At 42.0% G+C, this 15,491-nt stretch overlaps 1 protein-coding gene across 2 annotated transcripts in view; it reads right to left on the bottom strand.

The window, feature by feature from the left end:
- snd1 (staphylococcal nuclease and tudor domain containing 1) overlaps positions 1 to 15,491 on the bottom strand; it is a 157,874-nt gene that overhangs the window by 94,579 nt on the left and 47,804 nt on the right. Inside the window, exons 16-17 of one of the 2 annotated variants that reach the window (XM_046378943.1) lie at positions 13,004 to 13,201; positions 12,815 to 12,954 (exon numbers count right to left, since the gene is read on the bottom strand). In XM_046378943.1, the coding sequence (XP_046234899.1) occupies positions 12,869 to 12,954; positions 13,004 to 13,201 (284 nt within the window). In that variant the 3' untranslated portion in view covers positions 12,815 to 12,868. Of the gene's footprint in view, positions 1 to 12,814; positions 12,955 to 13,003; positions 13,202 to 15,491 lie in introns of those variants that run through there. The other variant, XM_046378942.1, reaches the window with a different exon arrangement.

The raw sequence follows: 15,491 nt of genomic DNA, 5'->3' as shown, positions 1-15,491 counted from the left end.
TGAGGTTTTTGTGAGCGCACCAACAAATAAAGACACAGACACACACACACAAACATGGACATACACAGCGCAATATGAAGCCATTGACCATTAATTTCACTGCTTTTGGTGAGACTTATGGCCTAGAGAGAAATCATGATCACACACGCAGCACCACCGAGGACCCTGTGCTCGAGTCCTACTCACTCCCAAACACAGAAATACATAATAAATATCCAAAGCCACAGTTAGAATTCACAGAATTCTGCCTTTTCAACTCAAGTTGTACTGATGTGTTTCTATGTCTGGAACAAACACAAGTTACCAGATTCTGCTTCTTTTTAATGAAGTCAGTCAGACATTTATATTCATATTCTCATGTGCAGAGCTAAAAAAAAAAATGCTGAAAAAAGGTGCACAGATGTGATTTTCCAGACTATTTTTGTTGTTTCTATGGCACTCCAGCATGTTTCCATGCAAATGCTGAGTCCAAGAAAGACATGGAGAGGCACATACAGACTGTGCTGATAAGAAAATCTTTACATCCATGCTGCATGTACAGTCTGAAAAGGAAGCTTTCTTACAAACCTGGAGACTGATGTTACATGACAAAAGCAGGATGAGTCTGGTGGCTTGCGGGGAGTGTTCTGGGATTCATATTTTCTTGGATAATTTTCTCGTGTATCTGGGTGAAGACATTTTGGTGATTGTGGAGGGGTAGAACTGGGGTGACAAAATGGCCTCTTGAATTGCTCAAGACATTCCAGAGAGGAAGCAGTGAGGAAAACAGACAAGGGTAAGAGAATTAAATGAGGTGGATAGTGAGGGGCGACACATTATCTAAGACACCGTGATTTAGGGTGTCAGAGGACAGCGGTGCTAGATGGATAAAGGACAAGCAGCGAGAAAAGGGTGCGAGTGCGACTGTGTGTGTGTGGGTGGATGAGTGGGGGTGGGGGATTAAGAAAGGGAAACGAGGGGCAAGAATGTGGAACAAAGAGCAATACAGATGGAAAAGAAAGAGGAAAATTGAAAAGGTGATTGCAATAGATGAGAAACCTCTAGCAGGCCCATTAGGGAGAGCTTGGTATTCGCTCTGTAGTCAACTGTAGGATCATGAATATACACTGATGTGGACTCCAAGATGACAAGCAGTGTGCTAACGTCAAAGACTTGCTGAGAGAACGCGCACTGCTGAGCACAGAATGGCACATGAAAGCAACGTCGAGATGAAAGCTCTGGCGAGCTGCGCAAAGCGTCCGCGGGTTGAAACACAGTTTTCATGCGGTGGCAGAATTATTCAGCTGCTGCAGCAAACTGCTGTGTGTGTGCATGTGTTTGTTTGTGTTTAAATGTGTGTGTGCTCAGTTGGGTCAGCAGAGATTTTTAAAGATCAAATAAATCAATAGTCAACCTCTGTTTGTAGTGAACAAGTAAAGCCTCACTGCATTATTGGAAGAAAATACTTTTAGCTCCCACCTGAGCTTTTACTATTTACAAGGCATTTGGAAATTTGTAAGACTTTAATTACATAATTTAAGTGGAATTAAATGTAGATGCGAGACCAGTATACTCACAGAAGAAAGGGGAGGGGAAATAACCTCAAAAGCTGTTTTTACAAGGCGCTGATGCCAGCCACAAGTTTATTCGTTTTAAATAAATAGTGTAACAAGAAGAGATTGTTTGAAATACAGTCCTTCCTTAATAGGAAATGATGCAGCTTTACTGGCAGATCTAAGACAGCAGTGAAAAAACAGGACTGTTGGTAAACACTTAAGTCACTCCCTTTTCCCTTCAATTCCAACTTCAAATACATTTGGCTGAATTTCGGCATAAAGAGGAAAAGACGAGAACAAGCGTGGTGAAGCGATCTGTTGGATTTGTGTGCTTGTGAATTTGCATTGCTCAAGTGCTAAATTAAAAAAAAAAGAATAAATCACTGTTGAGTTATTGTCCAGTTTCAAATGGTTTTTAGTTGCGTCTTCAGCTCTGTAAAAAAAACCACTTGAAACACAGATGTGTGATTGCGTGCTGTCGAAGTGAAAGAGCTTGTGTAGGAGTCACTGCAGGTGAACCTGTGCCAGTCTAACTATGCCACCTACGCACAAAAACTGATCAAAGCCATCCGGGAAAACAGACAGCAAAGAGCGTTTAAATCCAGCAGCTGCTTATTTATGGCAGACACCGAGACAACTCTGTGAGATCCTCTAGAGCTGCACTGGGACAGCCTAAAAAATAAGTCACTGGAAGCAGATGAAGAAGGAGAAATTCTAAATATAAAAATGTATTTAATTAAATGGAAGTTAAAACTTTTAAAGTAAACAAGGCCTGAAGGCTTAACTGCAAGAGAACAAATTAAGTCAATTGAATTTTCTGAAATTGCGATTGTAATCAACAACCTGTTCAGGAGCAGGACAGATCCTTAATCACCACATTAATGTAGTGCTGTGGGCATCTGGGGAGGGCTTATGCTGCATGTTTATTTTTATTAAACGTGTTCCTTGAACAATAATTGTTTTCATGGCCATGTGAGGCATTTCAGAACCAAGAACTTTTCGACAAGAGGTGAATCAGAGATGCAGTGTGGCCCCACGCTGAGTACGACCCCATCGGCCTGACTGATATAAGAGTATACCTGCCCAACGGGGGTGCTGATAATTAGCCAGCCAGTTACACTGCTCTTCCCCCCACACCGCTCTCCTGTCCCTCACTGTTGCTAATTAAACACGACCAGACACATCAAAGGCATATATGTGTAAGTAGGCTTGTGTTTGTCGATCAGTTACAGTTTTGTTGTTGCTGCTGTGGTAAAATTACTTCAAACCAAGTAGTGAGGCACGGTTGGGGATGTGCTCTCAGAGTGTAAACATGAGGGACTAATACCGCAAGTCGTAAAAAAAGAACTGGGAAGAGTAGGTGGCCTCACGCAACGCTGGTAGAAGCGAAAGGCCTGCAGAGGTACCAGGTCCGAAAGGAAGGAATGTGGCTCACCTGATGGGATGAGTATCGAGACGGCTAAATGGAAACAATCAAACAAAGAGGGAATATAGAAAGGAGAGACAAAGAAAGGTGGTTTGAGGAGGAGAGGAAAGGAAAGAAGAGGAGAGGAGAGGAGAGGAGACTTGGCAAGCAGTCACCCTCCCACTCTGTTGGCAGCAGAGGCACAAACTGTTTGCTCACAGCAGTACATGCATCTATTAGTATTGTTCCAGGAGATAATAACTCTGTATGTGTTGTGTGTGTGTGTGTGTGTGTGTTTGAGTTTCAATTCTGAGCCAAAAATGGCAAACGAGTTGCTATGAGGTGGCAGACAAACAATATGGAGCAGTAATATAAAATATATGAGGAAGCAAGCATTTTGTCTGCCTGTCAGGTGTTTCAGACTTCAGTGCTAAATGTCAGCACTACAGAAACACCAGAGGCCATGGGGCCTGACGACTACAGTTTCTATGAGTCTTGGCAACACAGGACAGGGCTATTAAAACCTCACCTGCAGTTGGTGAATATTAAAAAAAATGCTTTATCCTGATTAGAAGGCTGAAGTGTTGAAATTTCATAAACACTGACACATCAAGGACAATGGAATTTACTGTAAGCCTTGGAAGTATTGATCACTTAACTGAACACACTAGACTCTCACTTTAAGAGAGATTCAGCTGGCAACAAAAGCATTTTTAGGAAACTGCAGTGCTCCGGCCAGCCTTTCTTAGAACTTCCCTTGCATACACCCCTGCACAATCAGAAAGAGATTCGTCTAGCAAAGGGGTTTAAAGAAACTCTATTTCTATAGCTGGCCTCAATTGAAGCTATGCTCATGCACATATACACACAGCTTCCTGCCTGTCGCCCACTTCTGCCATTAGCTTTATCTATCTGAATTCAAAGCTGAGAGCCCAATCCCCGTTGGTTTTTATTTTTTTTTTTTTTTTGAAAAGATTTTGCCAGGCTTGTTCTTCCCTTTATGCCCCGACTCTCCTCTGGGAAAACATAGAAAAAAGAGGGAGAGGGAAAGGGGGGTGTGGGACGAGATGTCGATCGCTGACACAGCCGCTGAGATAGCCTCTCTGTTGTTGGTGAGGGATATAAAGAAATGGAATGAGTGAAGAGGTGGATGGAAGGAGATGCTGAGATGGGGATAAGGGTGCAGGCGTGAGGACGTTATGCTGGGGTAAGCTGGCGAAGGATTACCGCTTCAAATCTCTCCTCTTTTTGGCCTTTACGGTGTGCTTATTTATTCAAATCTCTCAGGCTATATTCCCTGCTCACGCACTGCGCACACACGCATGCTTGCTCACAGATAAAGGAGAGTCTTGTGAAAGCTGAGGTAAAAAGGTGAGAGGAGAAAAGAAAAGGACAAGACAAGAGGAGATGGGAGGTCTGGGTAGGTGTGCCCTCAAAGCAGCAGGGGCCAGACGTTGACAACTCAATGAGCAGGCAAGTGACGGAGGGCTGACATGACACACAGAGACGCACACACAGAAGATGTCGGGAAGGGAACAGGTGAAGATGCTCTGTGTGAACAGTGTGTGTGTGTGTGTGTGTGTGTGTGTGTGTGTGTGTGTAGAGACAGGGAATCGCACAAAGACCAACTGGCTCTCATTATCAGGACAGCTAATTTCAGCACATGCATGTCCAAGCATGATTTTGCATGCGTCTGTGTGGTATGTGCTTTAACCCCACAGCCAAGACAACTTCGATGTGTAGCAACTGCTGTGTTGTCAAGGGAACCATTAGCACGACTGAAAGGCTGGTATCTGCTCTGTGCCAGACACAAACACACACATCGGCCCACTTGCATGTATGTTGGTGATGACAGAAAAGAATTCCTCTGCATAGGCTTCCAGGGTGCAAGAAGCTGCAAGCGGAGCTGCAACTGATGCCGGCTGCAAAGCAACGCTGACAGTATCAATACACTGCTTTGACACATATAACCTATGTATCTGGTGGAGACACAAAGAGAGATGAGTGTGTGTTTGTCTGTCAAAACTGTCAATATGTTGCACTGCTGTGTCACAGTCATCAACAGAATAGGGTCAATCCAAGCATCAATAAAGCACAGAAGCCTAGAGCCATTTCTTCAAGTGGGCTCATCAGAGATTCAACTAACAAACAGCATTTAAAAAAAAAAGAAAAAAGAAAAAGCACAAGAATCTTTTGTTCCTAATACAATAAACTCTATGAACAGTTTGCACCGATCTGCACCGAATGTACAGAACCCTGTACATTATGTCTATGTCGTATTAGCTGTTGTACAATTGTTCTGATGTAATGAGATTCGCTGTATTGTCGTACTGTGATGTTTTATGGTATCTGCTGAGATCAAGGGGGTGGGGTGGGGGGGCAGGCTGCACATATGGAGGAGAATGGAGACTTCATACTGTTCCCAGCACTTCTCGATCTGGGTCAAACTGCAACAGCGAAAATGGTGAGGCACAACAACAATAATGAAAAGTTTAGAGATAAGCAATAAAAATGAAGCTGCTTCATGGGGCAGAACAAGAAATGAAGGCGAATCGGCTGACCGAAGCAGGATTAACAGGACGATGAGTGGCGAATAAAAACTCCATCCAAAGCTGAGGAATTGTCAGACTTGCCTTAAGTCCTTAAGATTTTATTATTAAACTTCATTATGCTAAACATGAAAACTGTATTCATTAAAGTCTCATTTTTTCCTACATTTTTTTAGCTCATATTTAATTGCGCAAAATAAATTAATTATTAAGACTTTAAAGCCCTTCCCGTAACTAAGCAGAACATTTATACGACCATCTTGATTGTGGTAAGAAGTCATAACAAGACTACAATTGGTCAGACTGTCGGGTGAAAATTGAGCTATTGAGTGTGCCCTAGTAGGCCAGACTTGTTCAATAAAATAGTCTATATTCCACAGTAACTCTCTATTTAATGTTAATTATTTGTCTCAACTTTCTTCTCCATAATCCTGGCTATCATAGGCTGTGACTGTGCTGACTGATGGAACAAAGTAAACAAAATGGTTCTTTGTAAGAACAACGGACTGGCAGAGATAAGAAAAAAGAAGCCGAAAGAAGAAAGAAGAACAGCGGACAAATAATAATGGTGAGATAATGACGTGTCTATATACACAGCCACTGGCTATCTGGCTGGCTGCCTCCAGTGCTGTCAAACAGACCAGAATTCAATACATACTTTGGCTATTTTCTTTTTAAGTGAGAGGGACCAGAGTATAACCAGGGGAAAGGCAAACAAAAGACACAACAGAAACAAATGCCTTTTCTATTTTTCCTTCTGCCTCAAACATTTATCAAATATATTCAGTCTTCTGGCCTCAGGTTCAACAACAATTTAAGAAATGCATTTGTTTCAGAATGTGAGCAGACCAACAAACACTCACACGTGCAGATGCCTCATGCTCTATATGATCATTCTGCTCACTTTGACAGCAAGTTTTAGCCTTAGAGGTACTATATATGACAATGAAGCAAGTAGTGCTTTGTATTTCCAACGTGTTAACGGACTGTAACGTTACTTTAAAAAAATGAGAAGTTCCACAGCCTTCTCGGTTGTCTATAGCACCAGTAGAGTTGAATACAAAGTCCTAACAGCTAGAGCTGACATTACTACAAAGCATGTGAAATATACAGTGTTATTATGGTGTTGGCTGGCTACTGCTACACTCTTTCTAGTAGCTAAGAGCGGCTAACCGGCTTAGCTAATTGTAACCTAAGCTGGACAATTCCCAGGGTGGCGAGAAAGCAAGCAAGGGGATGCTGACTGCAGTTCACTGAACGGCCCCATGGTGTCCTTAATAACAAGGATAATCTGAATATATCAACAGAAAAGCAGCTGAACTGCGGCCCAAAAGAGAGAGAAATATGCAGAAAGTATGAGAATTTATAAATGACATGAATGCAGTGAGTGATATACTGTGAGACAGTACAGTGCAAGTGCATGGGAGCATTATATGATTGACCTCATTGATGTGGAGGAGTACTGCAGTGCCCTTCATGTAGAGGAAAAGGCTAAGAGGATTCAGCTGGTCCCCAAGCACAGTGTGCGCCTGTGTCTTTGCATGGTGTCCAGGGTATGCTTATCAGGGTGCACGGTGAAGTTGCAATTCCATCACAAACAACACACACACACACACGTGTGTGCGTGCGCGTTTAGCACAAGGTCGCCCTCGTAAACGAGTTGGGACGATAAAGCGGTGAGCGGGTTTCTCCCTTCCTTTCATCTCTCCATCTCTATTATGGTCCATCTATCTCTCCGTCAGGGCGATGGTGTGAACGCGTTTATGTGGGTCGCTCTGTTCACCTTCGGGCTATAATTCACGATTTTCAAGGAACAAAAGCCACCTAGCTGTGACACTGATACACACAAACGGGGATGAGCGGCGCTTTATTTGCAAACTGCTGCAAAACCAAACACTGAACTCAACCTGTGACACCAATTAGTCGAAAGTAATGTAGACAGGCTTATTGTCAGAGTCAGAATTAATGGTCAGTACTCAACGGAAACTACTATTAATGCCATTAGGCTCACAAGGTGGGTTTCAAGGTCAAACTTTAAATGACAAATTGAATCTATTTAAATTGCAAAGCAGCATGGATTGCCAAGCATATTGCTGCTACTGCTCTATTTTATAAAGGCAGACACTTCCGCCATCAACACGGAAAGGCAATTATTAAGATTTTGTCGTTGAGAGGAAGATGAAAACAACTCAGATTCGGGCACATGTGTGATTGTTGGGGGGATTACAATATTAAATATTTTTCTTCTTTTAGTGTTGCTCAGTCAAATTCACTACCATATAACTCAAATACCAGAAACACGCCATCAGAAGAATTAGCTGTCATATGGTTGTAAAAAGTCTTAAATATTTCTGGTATGGATGTAGTCCAAACTGGTCATGCTGTTAAGCTGGTGCTGGACTTATGAATGGATGAGACAGATCCTGTCTGTGGCCATAAAGCAGCAGTAATGTGGATATGGGGCTGCCTTTTACACTTGTGGTTTAACTACAGTGTGTGGTGGGAAAAAAAGGACCCGAGGGGCAGTTCACTGTCCCTGCAGTCTGTCTGTCTCGCTGACCAGGAAACCACACCATACATTATTCATTATGTGCACTCATCTCTCTCTGTCTCTCTCTCTGGCACACACACATACACTCAGATCACACAAATGCATTTTACATGCCAAAATATGAGAAAGAAAAATAAAAGCACACCGACACAGCAGAGCAACATGAACAACCGAGTGTGAGGCGTGAGAAGTGTGTGAGAAAGAGGAGGGGAGAGCAAGACAAGGGGTCAAAGACGTCAAGATGCAGAACTTGTAATCGGCCCCATGCCAAAATAATTCAAGCGTGATCGGAAATCAATGTGAGAGCATGAAAGCTGTGGAGAAATCCAATGGCATCCTGCGGCCCTGAAAGGAAAAATAAGACGTGCAAAAGAGGCTCAAATGTATGAAGGATGCATTCTGAGTGCCTCTGTGTGTGTGTGTGTGTGAAGAATGCTAAATGAATTGATCAGAGTCGCACTGACCACAGATGTGCACAGAGACAGATGGAAGAGAAGACTGACAACTAGATAACACTTCAATTATCCAGTTGTCACACTGTGCCTATTTATACTTGTGCTAGTGGTACAATAAGATTTACCACATGCAGAACTGAAAGCCAAATCCTCTTGATATTTCAAAGGTTTTGGACATATTAGCATTTAATTAAGATGCTCGAGAAGCAGAGTTATTAAAGCAGAGAGTGGGGCAACTGTGATGCCACGCTGGCACAGTGACTCATCGGTGCTGCACAACACAACCTCCTGCAGGTCTGAAGGCAGGCTGCACCAACCCCCTTCACCTGTGGCAGCCTGGCGCACACAGTGTTCACGTCACAAGGTGGAGTAGGTGGATGCAAGGTTCCGTTTAAACACGTCTAAGCAAGCCGCATGATACTGACAACTGACACCCAGAGGTAAGTGTCTCAGTGTGCATGCGTGTATTAGGACTATGGCAATTATGTTAACATGCTAATCCAATTTGTTTTGGTTTTTTTCTGTGATTACTGCAATTAGCATTTTTCATTGTTGCTTATTGTCTTGTTTCTTTTCAACTACAGCTAAAATTTGACATAAAGTGAAGCGTTGCTGAAATTGCTGTTCCAAATGATGGCATATACTACAATCAGTCTATCAAAATTTAAAATACTAACTCCATCAAGGCTGCTCTTGCTTTATTTCCTTCTAAATAGACATGTTTTCAGAGCCTGGAGGACTTAATGATAATGTCTGGCTACAACTCCCAGATCTGACACGAGCTAACAAAGGCCTCCATCATGAACGTGCATGTCTGTCTTTACATGCCAACAAATGAGGGAGAGAATGTAAGCGACGAGCATGTCTGTGTGTGATAGAGAGAAATTGGTTGTGAGTAGGCAGTCGGTGCAGTACAGTAGATGAGAGACCACCCAGACTGAATGAGGTCAACAGGACCGACAGCATACGTAGGTGGATCAGTACACCACATATTACTGTCCACTTAGCCTGCCCTCGTCCCCCGCTCAATCAAACACTCAGTCTTTGCTTCACCCGCTTTTCTTATTCCCTCCTTCGTTCTGATCAGTTACACAAGTGGAAAGACTGCATATACACAACAAGGGATCTTATCAACAGCCTGTTCTGTGCTCAGTAACACAAAAATCAAAAAGTAGCGTTGGCAAAATGTGTAATTATGTAAAAAACGTTTAACAGATATTCAATGTTTTTTTTTAAAAAAAAAGAAAATAAACAACACGAGCACTATTTTTTTTAAGCAAATGTCTTATATGGATCGCAACTTTAAAGCATGATGGACTTTTCTGTGATGCCAGAATCACATTTTTCACATTGCAGCCATCTCAGCCTGGAATGATGCTCATTAAACATACATGTACATTTTAATGAGACGGGAATAGCTTAAATATTGTTTCTCAAACTCATGTCTTATATTAACAAACACCAATTATGTCCTGTATCCAGCTAGATAAACACAAGCACAGTGAATTTCTTCCATCCTCTTCCATTCTGGTTAAGCTGAGCTCTTGAAGTTGCCACCCAAAAGCATAAAGATTAAAAAGAAAAAAAAAACAAAAAAACAGAGGCACGGTGACTGAGAGTCTGAATCAATGTTTTTTGTCAATGTAAGGTGGGAGGTGAGAGAAATTAAATGGAAGACATCAAAAGAGAAAAGGGAAACGTCTGGGGAGTGCTGTTTACCAATGTGTTTTCTTTATTCCTCAGAATTCTGTGCTGCTGTTTCAGTTCCACGCTGGGAACGGGAACAGTGTGTGTCAGAGATTAACACTACACAGGGAGAGAGAGTGGGGAGGGGGGGGAGAAGGAAGGGAGGGATAAGGAAGACAGAGAAGATAAACACAAAAGTGACTTTTGAAATGAGGGTGTCTGAAAGTGAAAGAAATCTCTAAAAACGCGGCAGAGAATCACCACAGAGACAGAGGGAAGGAGGGAGGGGGAGAGAGGCGAGGGAGGGGGGCTTATAAATAGAGGAGACAGAAAGCAGGGCCTCTCCCCTCACTGGATGCCACATTAATTATGCGTGTCTGCATCAGGAGAAATTAAGACATTGCTGTGTGTCAGTTCAGAGGTAGAAATTGAGGAGGGAGGGGATCGGGAGAAAGGGCAGGCAAGGAGGGAGAGAACGAAGAGCAAATGCCAGTCAGAGATTTAAAATGTGGACACCCAAGGCGACGAGGGAGGTGAGAGTGAGGCTCAAAGAGAGAAAAGGCTATTAGCAAAAGAGCAAAACAAGAAGAGGAAAAAAGTGCCTGCACCCAAACTCACTTTCAAAGAAAACAAGAACGACAGAACAGATAATTACAGAGTAGGGAAATATGGAAGTGTAGGGAGGAAAAAGCACAGGGACCATTGAGTCAACATGTCATCAGATCAACAAACCCCTACAAAACTGAAAATGAATGTCGAGTAGAGATAGCGAGAAAAATATTTCATGAATGCAAATAAATATGCCACCAAAACCCAAATCAAATGTCATTCATGTGAGGCCATCTTAGGAACATCTTAAAGAGCTCCCGCAATCAGATGCTATTCAGAGACAAATCAACAGAAGAATCTTATGCTAATGAAATCAAATGATCCATATTCATGTTCGAGTGCGACACACCTTAATAACCTGTTTCGGTCACACTCGCTCCGCTGCACGGGGGAAGAACAGGACGCGTTCAGGGGTACAGAACAGTTTCTTCCTCTGCGTCCTACGTGTCTTTTATTCTGCCGCCACCAAGCTGTCTCTCCTTAGAGCTTCTGCACTTCCTGTCACCTCTCTGCTCTCACAACTTCCTTTCATGACACTATCCTGTTTCAGCGTAGGGGATTGTATGACATGACTCTATCATTTGACTCTTTTTTGGCCAGCTGTACAAGTTTTCCCTTGCCGTGTTCCAATTTGTTACGTGAATGTCCAGAAGAAGGAATAGCCATCCTGATTTTATCCTTAATTTTCGATAAGTAACATTTTTTGAATAATGATTTTGCTTTTTTTTTCCTTTTTTTTTCCTTCTTTTGGAAAACAGCTCTTATGTGTGACTCTGTGTTCATATTAGCCCATAACAGCAGGTCAGTGCAGACAGCCAACCAGCCCCCGCACTGGGCTCAGGACTCATTATAAGGCTTGGTCCTATCCCGCTAACTCCCACCTTCCAGTGAAAAACTTGCTGACACCACCAATGACTGGCAAGGGAGAAAATGTGTGAGAAAGTATGTGCGTCAGAGTGCGTATGGACGGAGGATATTATGTGCATGATAATAAAACCTGTGTGCATATAAGAAAGCCTAAGATGAGTGCGGCAAAGCATGTGCGCAAGTCTTCTAAATAAAAAAATGATTACACATTTGTGAGCATATATGCATCTGTAAAAATAATAAAAATTCATATCAACATGTACCTGCCAGAGAGCCCGCACTGACTCATGGGGGGAGGTGGTTTGAATCTCTGTCAATCAAACTCTGCCAGTTGCTTGCATCAATTATTTCACAGACACAGCTCTCTTGATCCAAACTATACTTCTGGTTCACCACACACACACACACAAACTAACACAAGTCCACCTCCAACGCTGACCAAGGCTACATTTCCATGACAATTAAACACCGGAGGACAGTGGAGTCAGCCACCCTACGCAAAAAAAGCCCTTTAAAACCGAGATAGGAATGGAGAGGGGGAGTAAAAGAGAGCAAAGGAGAGGGAATGTGTGGCCTGGATAAGTGGTGGCAGGATTATAGCTAGTTCCATCATGGCTTTGGTCCGTTCACTGGTTCTTATAAAAACCCATTAGCATGTGAATGAACAGGCACACAGTGGATGGGAGTTTTTTTTTTTAAAGCCCAGGAGCACTGATCCACTATCAGGTGAGCTTTCCACAAACTGGGAGTATGAAGGGAAGAATGGTGTGCGTGTGTGTGTGTGTGTGTGTGTGTGTGTGCTTTGGGGTTAGCCTGCATGATTGCGGCCACTTTTGTCTGGATTTCACAGCACACAAGGTACGACGGCAGGGGTTTAAAGACGGTGTAATAACACTCATTTGTGAGTAGACAATTTAATCAGCTTATTAAAGTGAGGAGCCTAATCTGTGTACAAACCATATTGACAATGTAAACAGACATTGGATTTCAGACAAGTTGTCAAGGGTCAAAGGAAAAAATTTGCAGTTTTGTTTTTGGAGTGGATTGGTAATACATGACGAGTTTACTTAAATTTTTCTCCTTTTTTAAATAAATATTCAAATAAAGGACTTTTAATATGTACTGTTTAAATAAAATGGACCTTCAGAGTGTGGTGATATCACAAAATCAAAGCCTTTCTGGAAGTAATTTTCTTTTAAGCCAAACTAGCTTCAGTGGCTAACAGCAAGCGTTATGTAAAACATAGTAGACTTTCTTCTTCTCACGTCTCTGAACCAAAATGATCTTAGGCTCAAAGCAAACTAAACTTGGACCGAGAGTGTGAAAATAAAACGAATGCAGCAAAGTGGGTGGCAAAATCACAGAGAACGAAGAGTTAGCAAAACACGAGGAAATGATGAAACCGGGGCCACAACGTCCCGCTGCACTGCTTACCTCCCTCTGCAGCACCAGCTCTTTGGTGAACAGCATGGCCTCGTCACTGAAGGGTTCAGCCACCTGCATCCCTCCAGGCGTATTCCTGGAACTGCGTGGACATTCAATACCTAACCAGAGACAACACAATTACAGGAGTTAAAGGTCAGCACAGCAGCAAATCAAAAGAACAGCAAGGGGTTATCATCAATAGTTTTTATATTATCTGGTTTTCATAGGTTGAAAAAAAAGAGACCAAGAGATACAACAAGATCTGTTTGTAAAGAAAATGCAGAAATACTTTGAAAATTAATATGAAGCTCTACAAGATTTGTATCAACAATTCTGAGGACCTCTGGTGCTCCAAACAACTGGTGCAACATCGAGGGCATCCTTCTCATCCCTCTTAACAGGTCAAAGTCAGTATCTCTTAGCCACACTATCTCACAAAGGTACGTCGATGGCTTGACAGATTAGCCAACTACACCAGCATCAGCACTCAGTGGATGAGCGGTTATCAAGGGGTCAATCCTGAATGCATTAAGTGCCTCTGTATAACCCGTTTCCGCTGAAAAACAGCCCTGTTGGTGTTTGTGTCTTTTGATTTTCAGAGGATCTCTTGTAGAGTTCAGGAAAGAATGGAAAGGTGTTACAAGACTCAATTTATAAAATAAACTTTGATAAACGGTGTATGCAAGACTGGTATATTTTCATTCAACATATGCTAAGGTGTACACATGCCTGTAGTGAACAAGAAAAGCACCTTGACAGCAGCTAAGCATTTATCCATCAAGATCTCATTTTATCCAAATTTCTGAATTAACTGGCACACCAGCAAGCGTGTTGCTGCTGTATTGATTTATGCAGTCATTTGATGTCGGTCTCGGTCGGGTATTAAACCCCCTCCTAGGGTCTTTCTTTCCACTCTGACTCCATGTTGAATTTAATGAGCTTCTCTGGGATGACAGATAATGCACATTTACTGCCTCAGGAAGGACTTGTTGACTCACTGGTTAGGGTGGTCACCACACAGCAAGACAGTCGTGACTTTGAAATGTTCTTCTTTTCCATTCATGTTTGGCATGTTCCTCTGGGTTTCCTTTCACTGGTGATGTGCTCATACAAAAACTCTTTCTGACTTTTTGCTCAAGGAAAGGCTGCCGAGGCTTTTGTTCCAATGTGACACAGTGATAAAAAAAATGGTGTTTGGAATATGTATTAAATGATATGTTTCTTAGATTAGGGGATGGCATTACATACTGTAAACAGGGAACCCAAATAAGAACACATTATTCACTGGTACTCACATCTTAAAACTTGTCAATACGATGTGCTTTACAGTGACATAAATCTGAGACACTGTGTACCAGGTGTCTAAACCTTGGCTGCTGTTCTCTCTGGAAGTTCTGGCAGAGAAAATTCATTTGAATCTGTTCTACAAATCACAAAACATTATTATTAGTAGTAGTAGTTTTATTATTATGATAATAATCTTAAACATTCAAAAATATAGACCGTAATAAAACTAGAAAGCTTAGTGGATGTAAGTGCTACTAAAGTGGAGATTTCTGGCTCATCATATGAGGGAAAGAAAAAAAACTCATTTCGGGGTGAAAAGGAGGAAAAATTTAGCAATTAAAACAATTCAAATTAAGTGAAGCTACCACTGCTGGCAGTTGGTTTCTTTGCATGGTTTCATGACAATATGAAAAGAACCTTATCTCTCTTTTTTTAAAAAAAAAAAAAAAAAAAAAAAAAAAAAAAAAGCTGTTTTTGGTTTTGTACTTTCTGTTCCCTACAGAAACCTCTGCTCATGTCTGTCCCATTTATGAGAACAAGAACAGTAGACATCAGCGCATTCACACTGGCAGAGAAGGGAAAATGACCCAGGAAAGGCAAAATGAGTTCACAGGACAGTCAGCACCAAAGAGTCATGAAGAACTGTTGAGTCAACCATCTACAAGATATAAAGGCCTTTAGTATACAGCCGGGAGCGTTAAAACCAATAAGACCTGCTCATTTCCTTTTTCTACTAAACTTTTTGCATCTTTTCACTCTTGCAATATCTCGCAAAACAGTAAATGTACAAAGCCACAAAACCATATAAAAAAAGATTTGTGCGCAGAGTGGCGAGCACCACAGCAACAAAGTGATTTAATAAAGAACTGCTTTAGAAATGCCCTAACCAACAGAGGAGTAAAGACAATGTTATTGTAAACATTATATCACCCCATAATTGAATAATCCTTTATTGTAGATATTCTGTTATGTATCCTACCATATTCAAACATTACAGAAAATACAATAAAAAGCTTCCCGGAGAGCAGGAAGGAGAAGGAGGAGGAGATGCTGATGGCCAAGATCATCTGAAAGTATTTATAGAAGTGGACCAGGACAGGGCTTCCACGTGGGACACTGTGG

Source organism: Scatophagus argus, chromosome 22 (genome assembly GCF_020382885.2).
Source record: "Scatophagus argus isolate fScaArg1 chromosome 22, fScaArg1.pri, whole genome shotgun sequence".
Classification (NCBI taxonomy): domain Eukaryota; kingdom Metazoa; phylum Chordata; class Actinopteri; family Scatophagidae; genus Scatophagus; species Scatophagus argus.
The sequence above is the reverse complement of the archived record's forward strand: the minus strand, read 5'-3'. Positions and strand labels throughout refer to the sequence as shown.